The sequence below is a fragment of the Solanum tuberosum genome, unplaced genomic scaffold, assembly GCF_000226075.1.
Source record: "Solanum tuberosum cultivar DM 1-3 516 R44 unplaced genomic scaffold, SolTub_3.0 scf00177, whole genome shotgun sequence".
Classification (NCBI taxonomy): domain Eukaryota; kingdom Viridiplantae; phylum Streptophyta; class Magnoliopsida; order Solanales; family Solanaceae; genus Solanum; species Solanum tuberosum.
Genome location: NW_006239101.1, coordinates 289,363 through 302,707, shown reverse-complemented (window position 1 = coordinate 302,707; position 13,345 = coordinate 289,363). Strand labels below are relative to the sequence as shown.

At 34.3% G+C, this 13,345-nt stretch overlaps 1 protein-coding gene across 5 annotated transcripts; it reads right to left on the bottom strand.

The window, feature by feature from the left end:
• Positions 1 to 3,962: 3,962 nt before the first annotated feature.
• Positions 3,963 to 11,048, bottom strand: LOC102597976 (probable receptor-like protein kinase At5g15080). 5 transcript variants are annotated; one of them, XM_006354286.2, is made up of 9 exons: positions 10,728 to 11,048; positions 10,518 to 10,605; positions 10,146 to 10,191; positions 9,953 to 10,019; positions 8,621 to 9,031; positions 6,001 to 6,261; positions 5,715 to 5,837; positions 4,564 to 4,984; positions 3,963 to 4,265 (listed from the first exon to the last, which is right to left on the bottom strand). In XM_006354286.2, exons 4-9 carry the CDS (start codon positions 9,953 to 9,955, stop codon positions 4,246 to 4,248), a joined length of 1,239 nt encoding a protein of 412 aa, XP_006354348.1. In that variant the 5' UTR covers positions 9,956 to 10,019; positions 10,146 to 10,191; positions 10,518 to 10,605; positions 10,728 to 11,048; the 3' UTR covers positions 3,963 to 4,245. The 5 variants fall into 5 exon arrangements, with proteins under 5 accessions (XP_006354348.1, XP_006354346.1, XP_006354344.1 ...); XM_006354284.2 differs by having other exon boundaries at positions 3,965 to 4,984; positions 9,933 to 10,019; XM_006354282.2 differs by having other exon boundaries at positions 3,965 to 4,984; positions 10,728 to 11,047.
• Positions 11,049 to 13,345: the final 2,297 nt, after the last annotated feature.

Sequence of the window (13,345 nt, the reverse complement as noted above, 5' to 3'; positions counted from 1 at the left end):
GAGTGGGGGGGGTGGGGGGGGGGAATAGCTTCTGCTATTTGAATACTAAATTCAAAATGCCGCTTTGACTTAAAATAATAACATATGCTCCCAATGTAACTTTTATAATCTTGTAAGTGAGAATCGTGAAGTGAAGGGTGAGATGTACTCAAACAAATAAACTTTATCCTATTTTTGTAAAGTAAAGTGTTAGGTTATTTACGATAGATTTTCGATTTAATAAAAATATATTTAAAATAGAATTACACGCCCAAATAACAAGTTAAGTGACATGAATAAAATATTATTTTTTGTTTTTAATTTGGTGGTATATATGCATGGTTTTTGCTGGCTTAATTATTTAATAATGTTGTCATCACGATATTGATTGTTCTAGCTAAATACATGTTGTCAGCTTTATTGTACGTGACTCTAATGAAGTTACATAAAATTAGCTCTTTCATTTCATCATTGAAATTAAAAGCTTATAATTTATTACATTATTTGAAGAAAAAAGAACACAAAGGTCATAACTAATAGTTTCACCACTTTCAATATAGCCAAAAGGCCACAACTCTTCATGTATTATTAGTATTAAAAATGATCTTTTTTATAAAAGAATTATCCATGCTTTAGATGTCTAATTCAAGACAGTAAAGGAGTGTTGAAAAATGCGTAATTAGGAGGGTTAAGAATCTTGCTTCGAAAATTTACAAAATAAGTTTAAATGATCATCAAATTTGAATTATTAATCAATTAATATACATCAAATTCAAATCAATATTCGAAGATCCTAGGAAGAATTTTGAAAAAAGAAAAAAAAAACTTTTTTACTATGATATATACCATATTTTGTAAGATTTGTCAAGCCAATTTCATAGACTAAAGTAATGATAAGTATTTATCTGCATTTAATATATATATTAGATTATATATTTTTTATAGCTTCTACATAATTATTAACTTGATAAATATTGAGTAAGAATAACTTTTTGCCACCATTTAGTAAGGGTGCACCCGTGTTTCATATTTGCTCTCGTATATACCTAATACTAATAACATTTGCTTAGATTATATGTACACATTAATAATTATATAATTCATAAATTTTAAATTATGAATCTATTTATATAATAGGACAAATTTGGTTAGCATAAACTTTTTCTTTGATATGAAGGCACTTATTTATATTAGGAAAAAAGAATACGATTCTTTTTCTTTGTTAAAGTCTATGTCGGCCACTACGTTCGGCGCGGAGCTAGTTTTTCTATTATTTTAATTATTAATTTAAAATTCAGTAATTTTAAAAAATTAAAATATTTTTTCTTACCATTATACTATGAACAAGTCATCACACCTTCTATTGATTTTTTGGTGGAATAGAATAAGATGTAAACTGAAAAAATTGGGTGTAGATATTTTTTGGACTAGTTGATAAATAAAAATCTCATGTCAATAAAAATTAATGGAAAAAATATTTAGATTGGTTAAGTGATTTTCTAAGATAATTATTCATAATTGAGTGATTTTTGAGTTATAAAATAAAGTTAAGTACTTTTTCTATGATCTGTATTAAATGTTTGAGACATATAAAAAAGAAGACAATAAATAACCAGCGTTAAGGTGCAACACCAAATTCTTCTATATATTTGAAATTGTTTATGTTCAAATCATGAATCCGTCTTTGTCTCCGTGAATTTCTATGTTCTTTCTACCATTGTTATACTATTAACAAGGCATCACCTTGTTCATATTGAATAATTGGATATGTGGTGTATGAAATTTAGATTTGTTGGTGACTGAATAGAACTTAGGTATTCATTTCGAAACAATTTCAAATATGCAGTATATGAATTTAGACTCATACTATGGCCAAAGTTCCCTTCGGCTATTTTTGTCTGGCAAAATAATTGAACTTCAATCATGTGAAACTTTGGACACTATATGTTTAAATTGTTCCGAGTGAGGCTTCCTTTGTCCCTATGTGAATGCAAGATGTTTTATGTATCGGAATGCCCTTTTAAACATGGTCAATAAGAATTCATAAAACTATCCCCAATTTATTTATGATCGAAACATTGTAGTAGTAGTTGTTATTGTTCAACCCAAGGAAAGTAAACTAAGTCTCCCCTTTTCAGCTAAGCATCAATAAGATCAAACAAACAAAGTTCACTGTAAATCAAAACATTAGCAAACTAATATAATTGTATGCACCCTTCTCTTTCATTATAGCTAGCAACATTATCTCTTATAGAAAACTGATCATCTAGCTAACACCACAAAAAAATTATCTCTCATACTTTTAGTAATTCGAAAAATCGAAAAAAGAGATTAGAGGAGTCATATACAACTTTGGTGACCAACGGAGTGACCGGACATTTTACTGACCTCGCCCTTGAGTCACTCATGTCTTTAGTATGTGATTAAATTAGTTCAAATACTTCTTGTGTGAATCAAAACTTAACTAGAGTTTTTGACCATAGATTTTGAGAACTTATCTCGAATATCTATTTGACCATAGATTTTGGATCAAATTGTGAAAATTTGTTTTCAAAAAAATTCAAGACCAATTTTGAAACTTTTTTAAAAAAAAACACTGGGATAGGAAAAGGGAAGGAAAAATAGCTAGGGGAGGAGATTATAAGGTGGGGAATCGATCACTTACTAACAAAGTAAAAAATTCATATAACCAACCAATTGAGTTACTAACATTCACCAAATTTTTGAGACTTCAACTTACAAAACTTCAATTTCTTTTCTAAATAAAATACATGTTCAAATGCAATTTCAAGTTCTAATTTAAAAATTCAAAAATTTTAAGTCGCAACTTCAAAATCTATAATAAAAAAGGAGCTTTTTAAGTCTCTGTCATATAAGCATAGTCCATCTCTATTTTGTACTATACTTATTACTTAAATTAATATAGTATATTTACAAAACTGAAAATATCAAGATCAGTAGTATTACGAGAGAGAGAGGATGCAACAAAGCACACAATTAGAATTTGATTAAATACCATAATATTCATACATATGAACACATAAGATCCAATTTAACTTTAAACTTAAAATTTTGAAACAATGAAAAGAGATAACAAACAAAGAGACAATCTTTCACTTCAGAGTGATGGTATGACCCAAGTTGGAGAGGGGGGGGGGGGCAAATAGGACTAAATGACTATCTAGGATTAAAAAAAAATTGATCTTTACATCTTCAAGATTGTACACGTCCATGTCTCTTCCACCTCCACATCACTGGACTGAGGATTCTCTTTTATTTATATATAAGATAAGATATAAGATTTGATCCTATTCGCACTATCGTGTTTATTAAATGTTTAAGACATGTAAGAAAAGGAAACAATTAATAACCAGCATTAAGGTGCACAACCAAATTATTTTATAATTGAAATTGTTTATGTGTATTTTTTATGCATCTCTCTGTTCTTTCTTACATTGTTATACTATGAACAAGGCATCGCTTGTTCACATTGAATACTTGGATATGTGGTGTATGAAATTAAGATTTTTGGTGACTGAACAAAACTTAGGTATTTATTTCGAAACAACTTCAAATATGCGGTATATGAAATTAGGCTCATACTATTGCCAAAGTTAGGGTATTTTTGCCTTTGCCTATTTTTGTTAGACAAAATAACTAAGTTTGGCCAATATATGTTTGAAATTGTTTTGAGTGAGGTGCAATCCTTCCTCGGACCATGTGTGAATGCGCGATGATTTATGCATCGGAATGCCCTTTTAAACATGGTCGATAAGAATTCATATAACTGACCTCAATTTATTTACGACCGAAACATAGTAGTAGTTGTTGGTATTGTTCAACCCAAGGAAAGTAGACAACTCCTCGTTTCAACCAAACATCAATAAGATCAAACAAACAATAAATCAAAATATTAGCTAGCAACATTGTCATTACAAGGCATCTCTTGTAGAAAACTTATCATCTAATATCACAAAAAAAAAAAAAAAAAAGTTTCCATTTTTGATATTAAAATGATTGTGTTACATGATTCAATATTTCACTTGAATGTTTGTTTCAAATTACATTCCTAAACAAACCATGACGAATTTTCATGCATAACAAAACGAACTTTTTTATGTATAACAAAACAATCTTGTTCATTTTCTTGCATATCATGAAAAGCGGAAACTATACATTTTTAATCAAAACTGAAAATATCAAGATTAGTATTACCATGAGAGCTTCAGATTCCTTATATCTAACGACAAACCCCTTCATTCATCGTTATAGATCACCAGAAGATTCTGCAGCAAGTCACATATAGTGTCCATAGTCACCACTTGCTGTCAATTCTAGAGATGATATAAGACAATAATGACAGAGACCTCATTCATATTGGGAGCTAGTAAATATAGTTTCCAGTTCTACATTACCTTTCTCTCCAACGGAAATAATGTTTTGTTAAAACTTTTTCTTTCAACTCCTCTTTTGTTTGTGCATATTGGAAACTATTATATTAACAAGTGCTTGTCAGCTTTGTTGACCACATGCGTACTAACCTGTTACCATCTCCGAGTTTGATATCAGTTATCTTCCTCTTACCTTTCCTTGCAGATTCTGGTGAAGTTGGTTCCGCAATTCTCACAGGTGGTCCAGGATTTCCTATTCCTGTTGATGTCTCGACAATTTTGTTCACCATTTCCAGGACTTCACTCATTTTTGGACGTGTCTTTGCATGTCTGACCAAGCAGCGGTTGGCGACTATAGAGAGCTTCTGGGCTGACCTTGAGATCTTACCATCAAGCCTTGGGTCTAATATTTGTTGAAACTTCTTAGAATCTGATATGTATGGCTTTACCCACTCTAAGAGCTTCTGCTCACTCCTAGGCCGATTTCGATCTAATGGACGTCGACCAGTAATCAGCTCATAGAGAAAGACACCATAGCTCCACACATCACTCTTAGAAGTGAGACGACCAGTTTGAATATATTCAGGAGCAGCATATCCCATGGTTCCAACAACCTGATACAATAGAGATGTAATATGCAACCAGACTAAACCCATGAAAATGGGTATCATAGTAAGAAACAATATAAGAACAACGTTGGCAAATATAAAGGAGTGTTGGAACCATACTTTGACATTCTATTGAAATCATAAGAATTTTAAGCTTATGTAACTGTGAATTAAGACGTGTTGTCTGATACTACTAGTTTCCAATAATTCATCGAATTCAAACAGCTAACAAACGAAATCATACTAGGTTGCTGAGCCAGGTTCTTGGAAAGCATGCTAGGGACGAGAAGGCGGTTTTGGTGTTGAATTTGCTTCTCCTTCACTGTTATCTCATGTTTATGAGCCAAGGAAAAGTACATATTGACCTAAAACTGCTAAACTGACGGTGGACCAAAACGAAGTCATGCAAAAGTCAATGGCAATTTTGGTAACAAGCTTCTTGGCTTTCCATGAAAGTAACGAATGGAACATTTTTGCTAAAACATGATATGGATGATACATAGAATTAATAGACAGCAAACTATTTTTCGCAAGGAAATCCAGGGAAGAAGATAGATAAATCATAGTTGATCAATTCCGTGAAAGGAGTTAAGCATATGACTATATCAACATCTTTTAATAAGTATCCAACATTAATTAGAAAAACTAATGAACAAGAAAAAGTGAAAAAGACCAAAGGACAAGATCTTCAGTACACATGTATTGAGATGCATGCAATCAAGTTATGGGAGCATACCGCAGTTGAGACATGGGTTAGACCCTCAGGAGGTCCCAACCTAGCCAATCCAAAATCTGACAACTTTGCATTCCATTGCTCGTCCAAGAGAATGTTTGAAGATTTGAAATCTCTGAAGATAATCTACAATATAAAAGAAGAGAGACATCAGGATTCTGGACGATAGCCGACTCAAAACACTAATAGCTTGAGCTAACATAACAAAAGGCATAAAGGCGATGAAGTCCTTGCTAGTTACACATTTTACACCTTTATATAGGTGCAAATAGCTAAGTGGAAAAAGTACCTGAACATCCATTTCTTCATGTAGGTATGCTAAGCCACGAGCAGCATCTTGGGCTATCTTTAACCTCATTGCCCAGGAGAGAGGGGTTTCTGACCTAGCTGACAAATGGTTTTCGACACTTCTGTTAGGCATGTATTCATACACCAAAAGCCGCTGGATTCCTCTCTCGTCATCTTCTGCACAGTAGCCAACTAATTTGACGAGGTTTTTATGTTCAGCCACCCCGAGAACATTGACTTCTGTCACCCACTCTTTGTGGCCCTATTGAATAGAATCAAGAAGAGTATGTTACTACAAATTGAACAAGAACATGATTATCATGTTTTATTTATTATCATGGTTCATTCCACCGAACTATTGTAAACAGACTAGTTATTAATCATGTTCACCAAATTTATGCCTAAAACAATTAACTAAACAGTAACTAAAAACCTGAAAACTGGTGGCTAAGTCGCAAACTCGCAATAAAACATGTGAAATAAGTTAGTAATTCTGCAGAAGGTTCACTATAACCATCAAGGTGTTCTCCTAGTGAATAAAGTAAAGACATAGTAGAACGTCAAAAGTTGCTATATGAGTAGCAGTCCGAGTACCAATTATTATGCCGAAGCTTCACCGTTACCATCAGCGGTTGGTCCTACTGACCAAAGAAGGACATCGTAGAACGTCAAAAGCTGAAGTGAAAGCAGCTTTCCAAGTACATTATTCATAAGCTGACAATGTACAATTTTATACAGAGCAGAAGATTCAATGTTTACAACCTCTTTCCACAATTGTATGACCTATTAAGTTTATCAGAGTTGACAACATTACATTTCTGGTGTAGTTTTGGATGCTGAATAGCTTCTTCCTCAATAAAAATGATATACTTAGAAACAAGATGAAAAGCATCTACTTCATCCGATATTTAAGCTAAAAAGAAAAAAATAATTACTCCCTCCGTTTCAATTTGTTTGTCTTACTTCCCTAGTTCCCTATTTACTCTATTTCAAAAGTCTCTTTCATTTTTTGGTAACTCTTTAATTTATAACTTTCCATATGACATGTTTAAGACCACAAGAATAAAGGACATTTTGGTACATTTTACGCAACTTTCGTTTAAGACTACAAGATTCAAAAGTCTTCCTTACTTTCTTGAACTCGGTGTCAAGTCAAAACCAAACAAACAAATTGAAACGGAAGGAGTAATAAAATAGCAATCATGAAAGAATTTTATTGACTTACCAAATAGTAACTAGGTCAACAACATGGAATAAAAGGAAGTATTATCATACCTGAAGATAAATTAGAACTTCAATTCATGATTAAAACAGGGTCAATCATCAACCAATATTATCAACTCACTACAACTCAATCCCAAACTAGTCGGTTCAGATTTATGAATTCTCTGTACCATTCACTCTTCTGAGGTTATGTAACAAATAAGTATGGGATTTCAACAAAACTCCAGTGAAGAAAAACATGTTGATACTGGAATAAGAGAAATAGAAGTTCAGCATCATGGCGCTTCAGCCGCATATAAGATGAACGCAAGCATAAGAAAGTGCTAGACATTAGGCATCTCAAATCAAAAGGCTATCGGAGATAATTATGATTGAACTTTCGTCATGCTTATCCATCTATGAAGTTGGGAAAAATAAATCATTTCCGTACTCTAATTCTCATTTTTAGGTATGTGAAAGGTCATATTGGACAAACCCCCACTGTGGAAAATGTTCTCTTCGGACTACTATACAATCCAAAACAAATACCAGCATCAATCACCTGTCTACGCTGAGAAGAATGTTTCAATGAGGCAAACTAAACAACTATTTATCTAGTGGTCCTCAACCATCAGAAGATTCTCTCACTAGGCCAGAGTAAGCAGCTAGTGCTTCTCAAAGAACCATATTGAATGGAGCCATCACATGTTGGAAGAACTATACCAACTATACTTCCGGGGTTCAGCACTTCTTTCTAAAATGGAAATAAGTTCTGGGGTTCATCACTTTTCTTAGTTCAAAGGAGTAGACTTTGCCATCTACAAGATTTTTCAATCTATGGTCATCCTTTTAATCGTTTAGATGGGGGCAAGCAATGAGTACATCACTACACCACAAAAGAACAGAGGAAAGGTAACAAAAGGAAGTATTTTAACATAAGAGATCATTCAAATCCATGGACTTCCATGTGCACAGTCAGATCACACATTTTGAATAACGCCAAGCCAATTCAAATTAGTTAGTATATATGTTGTTGTGTGGGTCTATCAATGTACAAAATATTTAAGTTGAAATATTTTTTGATAAGGTAAATGCCATACGTTAAAGTTAAAATATTTCCCTAGCGACCTCATAGTTCATACTGTGGAACAGTTTGCTTTACTCTTCCTGGTTTTCTGTACTCCTAAAAGATTCCCAAAGTTTTTTAATACAGCTCCGTAAGCGAAACTTAAATGGTTAGAGAAAAGACAGTAGTTAAAGTTACATTTAGATTTAGTTCCAGGTAGCTAAAAAACATAAGAGATGATGAAGTGTGTATCTACTGCAAAGTGCCAACACCTAATAAATAGTGATGTCAAAGTGCAGGATCCTAATATTTCTAATACATAATTATTCGAGCTTAAAAAGAAATTAGTTACCTGTAATCCTCTCCTACCAAGTTGTTTTACAGCCACGTCAATCTTTTTCGCTGAATCCTCACCAGTCTTTACTGTGGCCTTATATACACATCCAAATCCACCTTCCCCAATCTTGGTAGTACGGTTGAAATTCTTCGTTGCTGCTTTCAGTTCTGAGAATGTAAATGCCCTGAGATCGGAAGGTCTTTCTGACAGGCTTGGAATTTGGCTCCTTCCTCTAGACTCTGTGCTGGTATCTGATACATTCTGAGAGCTGGACTCACGATGAGAATGCCGAAATTCACTATCAAAAAGACCAAAAGAGGAGGACAGAACTGGATTTGACTTCGCGGTCTTAGGTTCTTCCTTCTTCTCACTATTGTAGAACTGAAAACACTTCATGTCCTTCAGTATGCTACTAAAACACCCTCCCTGCAGGTTCAAATCCAGAATGGTCAATTAATATTCAAGTGACTTCACATAAATGGTAAATTGGAAATACTTGGAATGTATTGAAGTATATCGTATTTGAATATCTAATTACACTGATGCCTGCAGAATTTATCCAGGACTTTAAGGAGCAGGAAAGTCCACATGCCTTGTTAAAGTAAAATAAGAACATGGGGAAGAAATATACAAAAATGAAAATGATAAATAGGCAGAAGACTAATCAACCAATCCATGGAAATGCAAAACGAGAAGCCATTAGTAATAAATCAAATCTTTCCTACCAAACCTAATGGCAATTGCTCCATGGCTCTCAAAAGAAATACAACAACAACATACTCAATGTAATCCCACAAGTGGGGTCTGGTGAGGGTAGGATGCATGCAGACCTTACCCCTGCCTTTGTGGGGTAGAGAGGTTGTTTCCGGTAGACCCTTGACTAAAAAGAATGTTATCGAAGCAGGAGTGCAAGAAAAATATAGCAAACCGAATAGCAAAATACAAAATAAATGAAGCAACAAATAGTACCACACATAGAAAAATATGAAACTACGCAATTACTAAATAATACTACCAATAGTGAAAAGAAGAAACGAGTGGGCTATCCCCCTACCTCCCCCACATAAAGCGCAACAACACCCGGCTACCTACTAACTGCTAGAAACCCCTTGAAACAGAAACATCACTCAATCCCAAACTAATTATCTTGGTTATAGGAATTCTCAAGATCCATTATGTTACATATGGACAACGAAAGTTGACCCACCAGCTTGAAAACAATACTTAATCATCAAGACAAAAGCTAAATACAACCTTAAATTTCCATATGTATTTGTTGCCATCAAAACCAAACAAAACAGAAACAACCCCAAAAAGGTAAAATTACCAGAAATGTAGAAAACCCACCATCTACGGGACACGAGATTCAATCTTTTTCAGTCCTTGGATAGCCAAAAGCCCAATTTTACAATTCCTGTGGATACAGAGAAGATAAAACTCAAAAAACTCAATGACCATAAAACCCCCTCATTCAAAACTTTACTTTGACTGCCAATAGACACAAAAAGAAAAAGGTACTCAAAACCTAACAAAGACTCACCTTTAGGCTGCTAAATCTGAACCCACAGCATTAACTTTATCTCAATCTGTTCATAAATGGAAATATATTAAACTAATTGGCTTGGTTATATGAATTCTCAATACCCATTATATTTCATTTGGACAACAAAAGTTAACCCAATAGCTTGAAAACAATACTTAATTATCAACACAAGAGCTAGTATACAACCTTAAACTTCCTTTTCTTTTCTTTTTTAAAGACGGGACGATTACAAGGTGGGGAAATTGAATCCTCATCAATAACATGAAAGTTCAGACAGCTACTAAGATTCTCCACAACATTAAATTTCCATATGTATTTGTTACCATGTAAATAAAGTAAAACAGAAACAACCCAAAAGGGTAAAATTACCAGAAATGTAGAAAACCCACCATCTACAAAGTGCAAGATTCAATCTTTTCCAGTTCTTGAATAGCCAAAAGCCCAAATTTCACAGTTCCTGTAAATACAAAGGTGTGAACCCTTCAAAAACTCAATGACCCATAAAACCCCACATTCAACTTTTCACTTTTAACTCCCAATAAACACAAAAAAATAACTCAAAATCTAAAAAAGACTCACCTTTAAGCTACTAAATCTGAACCCACACCATAATTTTTATCACAAATCTGCTCACAAATTGCAGTACTACCTGGAATTTGATAAACTTTCAGCTCCAATAAAAGGCTCTATCTTGGCAAAGATGGCAAAGACTTTAGATGACTTGAGAAAAGTCTTCACACGGCAGCAGCAGCAGCATTTGAAGTCTGCTATTCAAACAAACAAATACTAATACCCCACCAAAACAAAGGAAAGTTTCTCCAACACTGTACTACATTCACACTGTATTTTTCTTTTTTCAAGAAGATTTGACACAAATAGTTTCATGCCAAATAATGAGATGGAATTACAGAGTCATAATGTGAAACTTAAAGGGTCACTCTCAAAGGGACAAAGGAATATGTATAGGCTGGAAGATCACATTTTTTGTCTTTTTTTGGACAAAGAATTGGTCGTTGAGAAATATAAATGCGTATAGTTGGGGAAAAAAATAAAGTTGAAACCATTTGTTTTTTTCTTGAATGAGTGATTTCTATAGTGGAACGGGACGGAACTTAGTACCCATCCCAGTAATTCCGCTTCGATTCATCTTGGTACCAGTCAAATCGTCCCATTTCGATCCGATACAGGTTCATTTCGGTCCGATGCTCAGCCTTAATAGAAATTATTGGGATAAAATATGAAATTATTTTAATAGATAAAATCTCCTCATAGATTCTTCTTGTCATATCATAAGTTTGTTTATTTACTTCCACTTTCTTCATCACAAGTGAGAAAATTGTTATGATTTTACTGTAAGGTATGAAATCACGTTGGTCAAATGGAAAAGGCTTGTGGAGATAATATATCTAGGTGTTGTTTTTTTGGGTTATATTCATTTTTTTATGATTTCATTATAAAGTATAAAATTCGAGTCTCGTATTTTAGTTGAATGAAAAATTGATGTAAATTTAAATAGATTTGAACTTACTTACAATCAATTTCTTGTTATCAATGTCTTCATTATTAGAAGTGTAACAATGAAAGAGTGTAGAAGCATATATCTTGAAGCATCTTTATTCTCAAGAAAAAATTGTTACGATCCTATTGTAAGGTATGGGATGAGTCTCATATTGGGTAATGGATATCTTATGCATTTTCACCTCAATAGTTATATTTTGAGGTGTGATTCTTTTTTAACATATAAATTTCGTTATAATTATATTGTAAGGTATGAAACTTGAGTCTAGTATCAATTAAACAAGAAATTTGTAACACCCCGTATCTGAAATAGACCAAAAATACAGATTTTGAGAAGTTGCAGGTGCAACCCACGGTTGTCACCCACGGACTGTAGATCAGACCACGGCCCTTGCTGGTGGTCTGTGGTTCACCACTGCAACCCCTCCCAAACCCAGCTCAGAAAAGTGGCTAAGTCTCGACCCACGGACAGACCCACGATCTGTAGGCCAGACCACGGTCCGTGGTCTGTGTCCTTGGATCGAGGCCTCCTTTTATCTAGCCTCTGACGCAAACGACGGCCGACCAGCATGAACCGTCGTTCGATCCACGGTCCGTAGGTCTGATCGTTGGTGAAGGCCAGCAACCAGTCAGGGGGGAATTGCTGATTGGGTCAACTTCAAATGGTCATCACTCCCAGAACAAAAGGAATTGTGTGTCCCATGACCTATGATATGATAGATAATTGAATCCTCTTTCTAACGCCACCGAGTTTGCTAAAATCCGACCTCCGAGTAAAAAGTTATGCTCATTTTAGTGAAGCCCTGTCGGGCAGACTTGACCTACGACCCCAATCTACGGACCGTAGGTCCCGTCCGTCGGTCACTTCGACAGCAGTTAAGTCAGGGGTCTTTTGGTCTTTTCCTATTTCGTTGGACCCCTAAGCTACATCGTTTAGACACTAAATTATGAGGTTTTAGTCAGTTTAAGCCTAGAAACATAACTAGAATTTACCTAAGTCAAATCATTAATCAAAACCTAGAAAATTAGAAGCAAGAGAGATAGAAAAAGTCGACTAGCCCTAGCTCCAAGAACGCATCAAGTTTTCTTCAGTTCCAGCCTAGAAATCAAATGATTTCTCGGTGAAATTCATCACCAGGTATGTGGGATTTCACTAGTGGGTTCCTTTCACCCATTAGGTCCCTAGTTTTCAGTCAGTTTCTTCATTCCCTTATTATGACTAGACCTAGGGTTTCTTGAATGTTAGAATTGTTGGATTCTTAGCTGTTAGAATGATCCAAATCAGATTAGTATGTTAATATTCAGTTTATTGCATGAATTCCAGAACCCTAGCTATGTATTTCTTTAGTTTTTGAATTACACATGCTAGGTAAGATATTTCAGTTATTCAGTTATACATGCCTCAGTTATTAATGCATCAATATCAGTTTAATTGTTGCATACTCAGTTTGCATGTTTAGTTTGAGCTATCCAGTAACTTATAGAAATTCAATCATAATGTGTTAATTACTTAATCCATTGGGAGTAGCATAATACCGAGTTGGACTAGGGTTCAGCGTACCCAAATAGTCCTAGAACTACTAGCCACGTAGGTTGTAAGTCCCCTATGTGGGCATCATTTCAGTGATCACGCCAGCATGCCTCTATACCTTTAGCAGGGTAGATTGGGTCCTTTCGAT

Bases quoted from the DNA above. Each gene is read 5' to 3' on its own strand.
- LOC102597976 (XM_006354282.2), bottom strand. The intron at 5,838-6,000 runs GTACTTTTTCCA...TTTATATTGTAG, and splicing joins ATGAAGAAATGGATGTTCAG to ATTATCTTCAGAGATTTCAA. The intron at 4,985-5,714 runs GTATGCTCCCAT...CTATTGTATCAG, and splicing joins TAACCCATGTCTCAACTGCG to GTTGTTGGAACCATGGGATA.